This window comes from Artemia sp. Qi Xiang Cuo, chromosome 16, assembly GCF_049724085.1.
Source record: "Artemia sp. Qi Xiang Cuo chromosome 16, ASM4972408v1, whole genome shotgun sequence".
In the NCBI taxonomy this organism is placed as follows: domain Eukaryota; kingdom Metazoa; phylum Arthropoda; class Branchiopoda; order Anostraca; family Artemiidae; genus Artemia; species Artemia sp. Qi Xiang Cuo.
Window position 1 is genome coordinate 30,329,828 of NC_142809.1, and position 14,889 is coordinate 30,344,716.

General features: G+C 35.2%; 1 protein-coding gene across 1 annotated transcript in view; it reads right to left on the minus strand.

Moving 5' to 3' along the window:
• The window catches only part of LOC148942772 (cell adhesion molecule Dscam2-like), a 551,837-nt gene that overhangs the window by 276,354 nt on the left and 260,594 nt on the right, over positions 1 to 14,889 (minus strand). Inside the window, exon 6 of the mRNA XM_089101980.1 lies at positions 14,113 to 14,261. Coding sequence (XP_088958106.1) covers positions 14,113 to 14,261 — 149 coding nt within the window. The remainder of the gene's footprint in view (positions 1 to 14,112; positions 14,262 to 14,889) is intronic.

Sequence of the window (14,889 nt, forward strand, 5' to 3'; positions counted from 1 at the left end):
GGTTTCGCCCAAATAACCCCTAAACGTAATTTCTGCGTGTTCCTTTTGTTTTTGGCATCCCTGCGCTGTCACATTTCAAATTACTAGGAAACCCTCTCCCGCGTTAATCTCTTCATCTCTAAGATCAAAATATCTCTTCCCCACCGTTAATGCGCATTTTCAAACTTCACCCGGAAACAATTCTCCTGGAAGAACTCCAAATACATTAATAAACATTCGCCCGGAAACAATTGTCCTTGGAAATGCATCAAAGACATTAATAACCTTTCGCCCGGAAACAATTCTCAGAAATCCATTTCCCCTAGGGAGGCTATGCCCATATATGGTGCCCCCCCCCCGTCACAAGCTCATGAGGTTAAACTAGGTTACGCAATCAATTGACCTCGGAAACGTGTTCTCCTTGGGGATTCCATGCCCATATATGGTGCCCCGTCGGGACTGACAGCAGAGGTGTTCTCCCTAGAGACTCTATGCCCATATATGGTGTACTCGTCGGAGCTTTAGATAGCTTTCTACTATTACTATTAAAGAATAAATGAAACCAAAAAGGAACAGAATTTAAATAAACAATCATAGCAAAAAACATACAACAAGTAATAATATAAATGAATAAATAGATCTTAAAACGAGTAATGCTTCGATTGAATATGAAAATCAAGCTTAAAACGAAAACAAATATTTTGCTATTAAAGGATAAATAAAACTTAAAACGAACAGAAATTAAATAAACAATCAATGCGAACAAAATAAAATATATATTAATGTAAATGAATAAATAAATCATAACACAAGGGAAACTTAAACTAAATATGCAAATCAAGTTTGAATCGAATAAAAATAACGACAAACATGAGTTTGGGTATCGCTTCAGTGCAGGAGCCTAAAATCTACTGCGTCATCGGCGCTTTACTGAAAACAATTCTTTGATATGTTTTCCCTTTTGTAACTTTAAGAAATCAAAAATTAATTAAGATTTTAGGGAATAAATATCAGCATATGTGTATTAAATTGACAATGCACATTTTTTTTTCAGTAAACTCATTTGAATATTTTTTCAGCAAAGTACAAATTATATTCTGGCTTTTAGAAAGTATAGGGGTTTTGAACTGTACTCACATTAATTTATGCTCGTTTTGAGTTTGACTCTAAAATTTATTTTAATTTTTTTCATTTTGGGTTTTATTTATTTATTGAAACTGATTTGGGGTAGTTGTTTGCTTGGTAGATTCTATTATAGTCCGGACGCCAGGTGTTGAAAATGTGAATCATACCACGAAGGAATGGGGCTACTACGAGAATTAGCCTACCCTCCACCCCCTAAATTTACCATGCGGATTCAAAAATATCAATGGCACTTGCTTGCGAGTGGTGGAACACTCTGAAACTTGACATTTTATTATATTTTGGTGTTTCATGCAAGAAAATGCATGTTCCACAAAGTTTGAGGTGCAGTTTTCCGCTCAAATAAAAACGCCTAGAAACCATAGATTTTTTTCATAACAAACTAACACGATTAGTTAGAAAAAATGGCAGAGTTAAAAAAATGGCAAAACTATATGAGTCTTGAACAGTCTTGGAAAGTATAAACAAAATCAAATTGAATATTAGATATATAATGATATTAATTGTTGAAAGATCCATCAGTTCAAGATTTTTTTTTACTGTAATTTTTATTTTCATTTTCAATGCTGTAAGAACTGGAAAATTATTAATTTTGTAATATACGAGTAATTCGTTTTCAGTGAAGCACCAATGACGCAGAAGGCTTTAGGTTTTTACAGTTAAAGAAGGGGGCAGTATCCAAATTTTGTTTGTAGTAAAACTATATTTGTCTTGACCAATCTTGAAAAGAACTAATAGATTAAACTGAATATTTGATGCATAATGATATTAATTGCTAAAAGCTCATGAGTTCAAAATTTTACTGTAATTTTAATATTTATTTTCAATATTAAGTACAAAAGAAAACATTTGTAATATAATTCGTTTTCAGTAAAGCGCCAATGACGCAGTACGTTTTAGGCTTCTGCAGTAAGGCGATACCCAAACTCTTGTTTGTAGTTATTTTTATTCGATTCAAACTTGATTTGCATATTTAACTTAAGTTTCACTCGTTTTAGGATTTATTTATTCATTTACATTAATATATATTGTATGTTTGTTCGCATTGATTGTTTATTTAATTTCTGTTCGTTTTAAGTTTAATTTATACTTTAATAGCAAAATATTTATTTTCATTTTAAGCTTGGATTTCATATTCAATCGAAGCATTACTCGTTTTAAGATCTATTTATTCATCTATATTATTACTTGTTTTATGTTTTTGCTATGATTGTTTATTTAATTTTTGTTCGTTTTGGGTTTCATTCATTCTTTAATAGTAATTTCTGGTCGTTTTGAGTTTGAATTTTAACAGGTATTTGTATCTCCTGACCTTAAGTTTAAAATGACATTTACTTTTCTTTGAAAAACTTATTTTTCGGAAACTTTTTTAATTTTTTTTTCGTTTTTGATTGCAAAGTTTCAAGTTTTTATGGCATGGGGGGGGGGGGTACTTACTGTCCGATTATTCTTGATTTTAAAAAACAGATCTAGAACTTTCAATTTAAATTTAATGAGGCCTTTTTTCAAAGTCTATACGATTACCTCTTTGATAAAAACCTTATATATGAACAATAGACAGCTTGCATAACTTTTGGACAGCAATTGACAACAATAAATGGATTGAAAAAATAGCTCCAATAAGGGGGTTTAGAGCATTTCACTTGCTGACACAAAGGCATCACGACTGTTTGGAATTGACCTTAATAGGATTTTGTGTGCCAAAGCAATTTTGCATCTATCACAGAGTATGTATTTTAACCTTATAATTGGATAATTATAATATATTTCCTATGTGTTCTTCCCATACAAAACCCCTTCCCATAAGTTATATACCCCCCTTAATAAGTTATGCCCCAGGGGATAACTTAAAACGCCTACCCCCGGGTCCTGGTGGGCTGTGTCGACACCGGAGTTTTTTTTTATCAGAACTTTGCACTGTTTTAACAAAATGTCTATCTCAAAATTTTTATCTGATTCATTTAGGTCGTGGAGGAGGGGGGGAGGCTATTTACCCTCCAATCTCCTTTGACTATTAAAAAGTGAACAAGAACTTTCAATTTTCAGTCAAATGAGCCCTCTCTGAAGTTTATACGAGCATCCCTTCCATAAAAAATAATAGGAAGGATTCGGAGAATCCTTAAATTACAACCCTTGCCCTGAGGGCTGTGGGTGAGTTGTCATCCTCAAAGACCTAATTTCCAGAACTTAAAACTACGTTTAATAAAATGGCTGTCTCAAAATTTTAATTGGATGTGTTTGGGGATAAGGTGGGCGTGAGAGGGGGGATAGTTGCCCTCCAAGCACTTTTGGCTATTAAAATGAGCACTAGCCCTTTGAATATCCGGTCGAATTAGCCTTTTTTGAAGTTTCTACGAATACGGCTTCTGTAAAAACCATCTATGTCCCTAGGATATAACATAAAACCCTTGCCCTGATGGGGGGGGGGGAGTGTCCCCTCCCCTGGATCCACTACTGCCTTACACTCTCTGTTTCTTTCCTTTATAGGGAAGTGAGCAGATGCCTAATAGGTGTGTGTTAATACCAAAACATTTTAACTTTCATCGGACCTTCAGGCATAAACAGAATTAGTTCAAAGGAAGGGGTGGGGAAAAAGGGCGTGTGGGTTTTTTTTTGCCCTTCGATCAATTTTGACTCTTAAGACCTGGACTAGAACTTCCAATTTCCAATCAAATGAGCCCTCTCTGAAGTTTATACGAGAATCCCTTCCAGCCCCTGGGCCCTGGGGGGTTTTGTCGACGCTAGAGTTTTGTTACTTAACCTTTCAACAATTTTTAACAAAATGGTATTTTTAACCCTTGCATATAAAGCAGCTCTGGGGGAAAGTAATAAAAAATATTGAAGCTATATAAAATTTATTCATTTATTTATGTTTGCACCGGTTATCTTTACGTTTGTGAGATAGTTAATTTTAATTTCTGTTCGTTCGGGGTTTTGTTTATTCTTTAACAGTAATTTCTGGTCTTTTTGAGTTTTAACTATAATAGGAATTAATTTCTGCTGGTCCTGAGTTCAATATGGCTTTTTACTCTTCTTAGAAAACTTATTTTTATGTAAGGTTTTTTTAAAATTAATAATAATAAAAAAACATTGAAGCCTTATGGCCTTTGCTATACACAGCTTAATTTACATGCCTCTGAAAAATCAAACCTGATTTTTTCACGCAACAATGAAAGGATCTTGCTAGGTTATTCCATTTGTTGATGCAGAAAAAACAGCATCGTTTTGATTAGACCAGTTTTCGGATTTTTTTTGTGCCACAATAATTTAGCATTTATCGTAAAGTATGTATTTTAACCTTATTTTAATATGGCTGTAATTTTAAGTATTTTATTATAGATTTACTATGCATTCTTCCCATACAAAATTTTACTTTATTAAAATCTTTGGAGTGGGGGCAGCGTAGTTGGCATAAAGAAGAAAACTTTAGCGTAGACAGTAGGAGAGGGGGAGGGTGAGGTTGGAGACTCATCCAATGCGGGGCAGAACTTCACTTATCTTCTCTGTTCCCGATTTAGGAGATTAGAGAGACTCTTTGGGCTGTAGAATGTTGGACCGTTTGAGTTGTGGAAGACGTTAAAATACTCAAAAATACTTTATATTTTTAGTTATTGCAGGATTGCTTTCATAGATTGTGGAATGGTGAGCCCCCTGGCCCATGATTTGGATGAGCCTCAACTCATAATATGCAATTTTGATTAATTGTTCCGTGTTACGTGCATATATTATTGTATATATGTTATTTTGAGTTATACTTTTATCGCATTGCGTTCCTTTGTCAGCCTTGAGATAAAAACTGAAACCTTAGCGTAAACAGTGGTAGGGGGAAGTCTCCCCCCTCATATGCATAATTGAGCAGCCACAGAGAAAGTAATACAAATGAAAATAATCTGTCTTTTGAAAATGTCTTTTTTTCAAAAGACATGAACATAATCGTCTAAAGGAACCTGAAGTGCTATCTCTGACATTTCTGTTGATTCTTTATTCCCGTTACTTTCAGATGTAAAATTTAGAATATTATCGAATGGGTTTAGTCGTCCCCTCCCTGAATAATTCACATTTCAAAAACTCACCCCCTGGGAAATTCCTCCCCCTTCCAAGAACATTTTCTTTTCCTGCTGATAATACCCCTGCGTTAAAATTCACCCGGCAGAAATTTCCCAGCCGTGGAATATGCTCTCGAAAACATATTCCCCTCAAAAAATATCGGATATTCATAAAAATGGCAGCTGAAGTAGCTAACCGACTTTGTAGGCCAGAAGCAATGCTATAGCGTTACTTAAGTAAAGAGCCATTAAGGGTTCAGAGAATTAATACTTGTTTATTTTTCCAGGGGCACTTTATGTGGAAGAGGTGGTCGCATAAACTTTGGAACGGGGTTCATTGAATTACAATTTAAAATTTATAGTGCCCTTACACCAGGGGCGGATCCAGGATTTTTTTTAGGGTGAGGGGGCGCAAAATAGGTTGATCCGATAAACTTGCGTTAGGAGTAAGTTCAATTAACGCAATCTTGCGTTAATTAAGTAAATTACATTACTTTAGACTACGTTAAGGGAGGTGCCCCCTCTCCCCTCCCCGGCATCCGCCACTGCCTTACACTCTCTGTTTCTTTCCTTGTTAGGGAGGAGAGCATATGCCTAATAGGTGTGTATTAATACCAAAACATTTTAACTCTCATTGGACCTTCAGGTATAAACATAATTAGTTCAAATGAAGGAGTGGAGGGGGGGGATGCTATTTAATACCTCTTGATTCTCGCGAGTATTTCAGATCTAGGCTGTTTTTATGAAAGGAAAATTGGGAGATTTTACAATGGGCGATTTTCCTGGGGAAATTTTCCGACGGTTGGGGGAAACTTCGGGGGGCGGAGGAGTTTAAAGACCTGTGTCACTGATATATAAACTAAAAATTGTTAATATTTTCGCTTCATTTTTTTAAATTCTGATTTTTGATTCTTATTGATTTCTTTGGACTATTTTATGGCGTATTTGACTACGATTTGAATGTAAAAACAATACAGTGATTTTTGGTATTTATTCAAGAATTTCGTTTAAAATACGAAATAAAGAGCGTTTTAATGACAAAATCTTATCTTATATCCAGTTTGGATCCGGTTTATTGTTTTTTTTTATATGTGAACACTGCGAAATCAAGAAAGATTAAGACACACGGTATAGAGTGTAGGCTATATATGATTGTTTTGTTCTTTTGATTCTTTTCTTAGGGAGGAGGGCAGATGCCTACTAGGTGTTTGTTACTACCACAACATTCTAACTCTCATTGATATTCAGGCATATACAGAATTTGTACAATGGATGGGGTGGGGGTGCCTGTTAAGATCGACTATACATCAACATCAATTAATTCTGGATGTAAATTCTGTAATAAAAACATAACATTTATTTCTTTTCAACATCATCGTATTCTTTTTTTAATCATTTTCAGTATTTTTTTCATTTTTAATTTTTCGGTCGAATAGTATAAATGTAAAATCCGAATGCACATGTTGGGCATTCCAGTCAGCACACGTAAAAAGAAGAAATCTAATAACGGGTCTAAATTCCAAATGTACATTGGGTAACTAGTCTTAATAATAAAAAAAAATGACCGGTCTTAACTAGAAATTGAAACTCTTACTACTACTAGGGCCGTATCAAGGATTTTGGTTAAGTGGAGGGGGGTAATTTTTTTTGTTACGTGGGAGAGGCAGAACGAAAAATTAAAAAAAACATCAAACGTGTATTTTGATGTATTTTTATTACGTTTTTACGAGTCTGACAAACATTTCGCTTGGGGGAATGTAAACCTTTCAATTCTTCCCATGAAGACAGCCTTGACTATTACTACTACTAACAACTTCCCACAACACCAAGTCACCTGACATTACCCCAGCTACGCACACTCATCAAGAAATATATTGTTATTATTTAATGGCATAGAACAATTTTGGACTAAAATCAAGCCGATGGCCCAATGATTTTTCAAAGAATTTCATTTAAAAAATCTACCAATGAGATGTATTACAAGCAAAATTTTAGAATAAATTTATAAATTTTAAGCCAAAATTTGTTAATGATAGATAATCCTATGTACACTCAATTAAATTATAGTTCTAATGAGCAGTATATACAGTTTATACCTGCTTTTGTTTCTAAATGAATTTTTTGGTAATCATCAGTTTTTTTCTCAATTTCTATGTACATACAGTCAGTAACACTGTCAAACGGACAGCACACTTTTCAATAATGGAATTTTTTTCTATAGTAAGATGACATCTTAGTACTTTAAAGAATATAGCATACCATATTGCTAATATTTAACTGCATAGAAGAATTTTGGAGTAAAATCAAGCCTCTGGCCCAAAGATTTTTCAAAGCATTCCATTAAAAAGATATACTAAACTTGGAACTTGATCCGATAAACTTGCGTTAGGAGCAAGTTTAATTAACGCAATCTTGCGTTAATTAAGTAAATTTCATTACTTTAGACTACGTTAGGGGGGAGGGCAACCCCCTCTTCCCTCCCCTGAATCCGCCACTGCCTTACACTCTCTGTTTCTTTCCTTGTTAGGGAGGAGAGCAGATGTCTAATAGGTGTGTGTTAATACCAAAACATTCTAACTCTCATTGGGCCTTCAGGTATAATCAGAATTAGTTCAAAGGAAGGGGTGACGGGGGGGGGGAGGTTGCTATTTAATACCAGAATTAGTAACAGAATTAATAAACAGAATTAGTTCAAAGGAAGGGGTGGGGGAAAAGGATGTGGGGGTTATTGGCCCTTCGATCACTTTTGACTCTTAAGAGCTGGACTAGAACTTCCAATTTCCAATCAAGTGAGCCCTCTCTGAAGTTTATACGAGAATCCCTTCCTGCCCCCAGGCCCTGGGAGGTTTTGTTGACGCCAGAGTCTTGTTACTTAACCTTTCAACTATTTTTAACAAAATGGTATTTTTAACCCTTGCATATAAAGCACCTCTGTGAGGAAGATTATAAAAAAATATTGAAGCTATGTAAGATTTATTCAATTATTTATGTTTGCACCGGTTATATTTATGTTTGTAAGATATTTAATTTTACATAATTTTAAATCTCGTGGAGATTTCCATAATTTTGGCATTATGTACTTTTTTAAGGCATATAGCACCCCTCTCCTCGCCTACGATATGACCCAACACCCCTCCTCGATAATAGCAGCTGCTGCACTATTATATAATTTTCTTTGGTCTTTTTATTTGTCTGCATTTCCATATGGCTGCTCAATTTTAAATGTGGGGATGGACAGACCTATCCTCCCATTTGCACTCCAATCACTTTTGACTATTAAAAATGGCACTATCCCTTTGAATTTCCAATCGAATGATCCTTTTTTTGAAGTTTCAATGACAACGCCTTCTATAAAAACCTTATATGCCCCAGGGCATAACTTAAAACCCTTGCCCTGAGAGTTATGGGGGATTGACCTCCTCAAAAGCATGTTTTCTATTTGAAAATCAACTACGCTGAACAAAATGGTTATCTCAAAATTTTGATTTGATGCCTTTGGGGGAATGATGGGCGTGTGGGGCGGGGGGCTAGTAGCACTTAAGTCTCTATCGACCTTTAGCACTGGCACTATTCTATTTAATTTCCAATCGTATTAGCCTTTTTTGTATTATATACTAAACTGCAGTATTTACAAAAAATGCATGCTCCCAAGGTACAAATTAAAACCGTTGCCATAAGAGTTATGCGGGAGTGTCCTCCTCAAAAACATGTTTTCTATCTGAAAATCAACTACGCTGAACAAAATGGTTATCTCAAAATTTTGATTTGATGCCTTTGGGGGAATGATGGGCGTGTGGGGCGGGGGGGGGGCGGGCCCCTATGTTCTATACGATCCTTTTCTATTATTAAAAAGGGCACTATTCCTTTGAATTTCCAATCGAATGAGCTTTTTTTGAAGTTTCTACGACAACGCCTTCTATAAAAACCATATCTTGCCCTGAAGTTTCTGGGGGAGTGTCCTCCTCAAAAACATATTTTCTATCTGGAAATCAACTATGCTGAACAAAATGGCTATCTGAAGATTTTTATTGGATGTGTTTGGGGAAATGATGGTTGTGGGGGGGGGGGGGGCTAGTTGCACTCCAATCACTTTCGAATATTAAAAAGGGCACTAGCCCTTTAATTTCCAATCGAATGAGTCTGTTTTGAAGTTTCTACGACAACGCCTTCTATAAAAACCTTATATGCCCCCAGGCCATAACTTAAAACCCTTGCCCTGAGAGTTAAAAACCTTGTATGCCCCCAGGGCATAACTTAAAACCCCTGCCCTAAGGGTTGTGGGGGAGTATCCTCCTCAAAAATATATTTTCTATTCGGAAATCAACTACGCTGAACAAAATGGCTATCTCAAAATTTTGATTGGATGTGTTTGGGGGAATGATGGGCGTGGGGGGGGCTAGTTGCCCTCCAATCATTTTCGACTATTAAAAAGGGCACTAGCCCTTTAATTTCCAATCGAATGAGCTTGTTTTGAAGTTTCTACGGCAACGCCTTCTATAAAAACCTTATATGCCCCCAGGGCATAACTTAAAACCCTTGCCCTGAGTGTTTTGGGGGAGTGTCCTCCTCAAAAACAAATTTTTTATATGGAAATCAACTACGATGAACAAAATGGCTATCTGAAAATTTGGATTGGATGTGTTTGGGGAAATGATGGGCGTGGGGGGGGGAGGGGGCTAGTTACACTCCAATCACTTCGACTATTAAAAAGGGCACTAGCTCTTTAATTACTAATCGAGTGAGCCTGTTTTGAAGTTTCTACGACAACGCCTTCTATAAAAACCTTATCTGCCCCCAGGGCATAACTTAAAACCCTTGCCCTGAGGGTTGTGGGGGAGTATCTTCCTCAAAAATATATTTTCTATCCGGAAATCAACTCCGCTGAACAAAATGGCTATCTCAAAATTTTGACTGGATATGTTTGGGGGAATGAGGGGGGGGGGGGGGGGGCTAGTTGCCCTCCAGTCATTTACGAGTATTAAAAAGGGCACTAGAACTCTCGATTTCCAATTGAATGAGCCCCTTTGAAGCTTCAACGACGACCCCTTCCATATGAAGTGCCTCTGGGGAAAAAATATTAAATAATAATAATAATAAAACATTGGAGCCGTATGGCCTTTACTATAGGCAACGCTAAAGCGTTGCCTCTGTTAGACAGTATGATATTTCCCTTTCTCAACCATTATAAAAACCCAGACCGAGATGCAAGTGCTCCGGATATCATTTAAACAACTATAAACATAAGCGACATTCGAATTTTTCACGGATAGATAAGTCAGATTTCTTACTAAATTTTAAAGAATCTAATTTTAAATTAATTTAAATATTTTAGAAATGATGTCGTAAAAGGTCTAAGATTATACAGACTCAGCAGTAAGAAATGCATTTATTTATTTTCTGGTAAACAAACTTGAAGAATATTCTATAACAGGAGCTTTTCTAGCGTAAAGCCCTGTAAAATTTTGGATTTGCCACTAAAATGTGTCATGTCCTTCAATTTTCTGAAAACTCACTAAGAATTTTACGAAAAACACTTCTTAAATGACGTTTGGTATTTTCCTGGATAGGGCTATTGTGGCAACGTTTGCCACAGCAACCAATAATTAGAACCCAAGTTCTAAAATTGGTCTCAGTCAGGAACCCTTGTCGCTATATAAATTCACAAAGTGCAAAGATTTTCAAACAGAGGTATTTATTCTTTAAAGTTCTGGAAAGGTCTTAGAATTTCATACAAAACATTCATACAGAACGAAATTAGCTTTTATCTTGGCTCTCCGCCAAAACAGGTAATTAGCCTTTTTCAAGTCACACACGAACTAAAATCTGAGAAAATAAATATCACGACGTGAAAATAAAAAAAAAGAAAAGAAAAATGATAAACCATCCCAGCTATTCCACCAATTATTAGAAAAAAAAAACAAAGATCCTAAATCAAATTTTGAATGACATTTCTATGGCCCAAAAAAAGAGCGTAAACGAGGGAAAATTAAATGAAAATTAAAGCAAATTAAAAGTAAAAGGAAAATAAAATGCAAATTAAAGGGAACATTTTCCCTTATCAATAAAAAGGCAATAAGAATAAGTTTTGACGCTCCATGGCACAATATTACTACATAAAACCACAAACTTGTGAAACCTAATAAATAATCTATGCTAAAACTGTTAGGCTGCCCCTTTGTAGTAAAAAATTTTGCGGCACATTTCAAATACTCCCGCCACTTCGTGGATACCTCTCCAGGAAATTCCGGCTATTTTCCTGTTGCAGTATTGATTAGAAGTTAGCGCTAGAAATTTCCTTATTTTTACAAATTTAATGAATCCCTCACCCCCCTTTTTAAAAATCCTACATAAGCCAATCAGTTAAGTCATACCTGTGAGACGGGACAGTTGCAAACCCCTTTGCCGGCTCACCGAGTTTGTTTCTGCTTTCGCAATTACGAATGATACAAATTTGCACCATTTTTCAATGACTGACAAATATACAAGTATTAACACATACTGAACAAGCTTTGACAGAACTGTCCAAAAGTGGCTCCGCGTGCATCAGCGCCTCTATAGGGGAAATGCTGTACTACTAAACTCCTCCGAGTCAATATATTAAATTTAACACAGCGTTTACGGAACAAGCATAATCACATAAAAACCTTGAAAAATTTAGGCGCCAGGTTCGCATAGGTATGGAATCGTATCCAGAGACGCGGACAAAGGGTCACTTTTTTTTGTGTGGAGAGGATAGGTTTTGTCAGTACTTGTTGTATGTGTTTATACTTTGGACAAATATATACTGATCCGCTAATGTCAGAGTAAATGGGAGCAGCTGTTTGTACGCGCCGAATGAAGCGCCAAAAATCATCAGCCTTGGTCTTACTGTTATATTATCTATATACAGTGATTTAAATATACCAAATCTGTTACATTATACCCAAATTTATTCTGACATATATAATGAACAAAATAGTAAGACTCTTGGTTAGTTCAGTTGAATGATTGAATCAAAGTGCCAAACGTGCAAAAGAAAAAATTGTTGAAAGGAATTAGAAATGTCGAATTTAAGAACAAATAGAGTGAAAATAAAGTGCTTGGGGTGCATGAAAATATTTGATAAAGACCATCGAAAACGGTACAATGTGATTTTTTCACAAAAATAACGAACCTCAATAGATTTTAGCTGCCGAGAAGGTCCTTTGTAGCAACCATTTTGCTGCATCAGGGCCCAAAAAATTAATTGGCAGGGGATTCCAACAGAAAGAAAGGTAAGACATATACACATAAATTTTCTACTGCCCACCGGCCAGTCGGTAGACTATAAATCCAACAAAATTCTACATGGAATCCATCCTATTTTCTCTTGGCAAAGGTTCAGAATAGCGGCCCTTCTAAAGAATACATGTTAGAAGTTAGAACAAAGCGAGAGAGAAATTTTTAGGTTGCTAATTTTATGCTTATTTTTTGGATCCCGCGGAAGTAATATTAGGGCTAAAAGCTTTCAAACACTTTATGGCCAGGACTGAGGTTGAAAGCAACAAAGTCATAAATCACACCATATTTTTGAGTTTAAACTGTGAAATTAACGCTGTCAAATTGATATTCCCGACTCGCTGGTCAGTTTACTAGTGGGTTGCGGCAGCGCTACCAACCCTGGCCACGGCAGAAAGAAGTTTTAGCAAACTGAAACTGGTCATGACGCGTTTACGCGCAACGATGGACGATGATCGTTTGGATCATCTTGTCATGATATGCTGTAAGACTGACGTTACGAAGGAACTGAAACTCAAAGAATTACTGAACGTCTGGCTGTTTTCCAAACCAAGACGTTTCAATTTTTAACTGAAGGTATGTAGTTGTATTTTCTTCTTTTTTGTTTAATCTGTGTACTATAATTTGAATTTGCCAATTTTTCACTTCTGAGATCTTTTTGTATGTAAATCAGATTATCAAGTTTTTCCTAATATTCTGATATATTGCTTCTTTTTTCACTCGGTCACCATGTCATTGATCATACGCTTCTTGTGGAAAAAAAACTATGCAGCAATTCTTCCTCAGGTTATACAATTGCACTGAATTGAAATCAGAGACTGAATTGCTACCCCAATTTTTTTATGGAAATTATGTTAATTAGTGGCAAAAACAGTCTGTATAAATGATTAGCCTGTTGTTAAAATCAATGACTCCCCCCCCCCCATCAAAAATATCAGCTAGTAATGCTCCCGGTTCCACTAGATCTATCGCTACAGTGCATTCTACAGTTCTAACTACAAAACAGGATACTCTTTCTCCCTAAGTAAGTTAGGGCCACAGGTATTTTTGTTAAGGGCACTATAAGTCTTACAAAATCTACAAAATTAGTTATCAAAGCCCAGACTTTTGTTTGCTGCAACATAGTTTACCTTCATTGGTTTGACAAATTTGTTGGCTCACACCTTAACCTAAAGTAAATTGCCTGGTACCCTGGATGTATGCTTGAAACTAGAACTTTTGTGATTCTACTGTGTGAATAGAAAGAGTCTGTAACACGCCCAATACCACCAAAATCTCGCAAAAAAACAAAAAATACGAATTCTTTTCAAATCTTAGCACTGAAACATGTTTTAGTAAGCATACATAAAAAAAAAATTCTAAGAATAAACTCTAAGAAACGGATACTGAATAATAAAAGAAATAAATTCACATTGACTTAAAAAACAAAACAAAATAGAAACAATTTGATTAATGACCTAGACATTCATTTATTTAAATACCCAAATCTCTATACTTAACACAAAAATATTACAGTACAGACCATTAAAATTTTGCCTAAAAAATATAATTTGATATCAAATATATTAACTTTTAAACAGAAAAGCTAAAAATAACTTTAAAAGTACTTTTAGAATTAACACATATTAAATCTATTTATATATTTTTCCTGCAAGAAAGTATTAAGATATGAAAAGAAGCATCTCACCAAAGACATTGATTGAAGCAAAATGAACCTCTTTGCCAACTCTGTTTTCAATTTTGCAAAGATAAGTACCACCATCTTCAATTGTAATAGCAGTAATGTTTACAAAACTCACGACTTCCTCTTCTTCAACATATTGGCCCATAACAATCCTATGAAAACAAGGTTCTTATGTGTTTTATTACTTTCTTTTTTTTTTAACGAGAACTGAAAATTCTTTATAAATCGTTAGAAATAGATTTTTCCGTAAGTAAAAACATAACAATTATGGGTGTCAAAAATTTGAAATTTTGAAAAGTTTCAAATTATGAAGACTTTTAGTTGTGAAACTTTAAAATTGAGTATGATTTGTAGTATTTAAAAAAGAATCAACCCTGAGATTTTCAAAAAGTTTTGAAAGTTGTAGAAGGTTTAAATGGGAGTTTCACCCCCTTTCATTTCTCCTAAGGCTTCGACGGGATCCCTCGATAGTTTCTACTTTCACGTTAAGAACTCCTTCTCTTCTGTCATTTATATCCGTTTTCTTAATGTTTAATAGCGTTTTACCTCTCATTTCCCTAATTAATTACATAATTGAAAAAATTTCCAGAGTCAAAAACAATTTTCTTAAAATTGAAATTTTACAACGTTTTGATTAGTCTTCAAAACACTCAAAGTTTCTTTCTCTGAAAAACTACAGAACCCGGTTTTCGTCAATAACTTTCCTGATAAAAACTGCATAACTCGTTATTTATATTATTCTATGCAATCTCGATGACCCACTAATGCTGTAAACTCCAT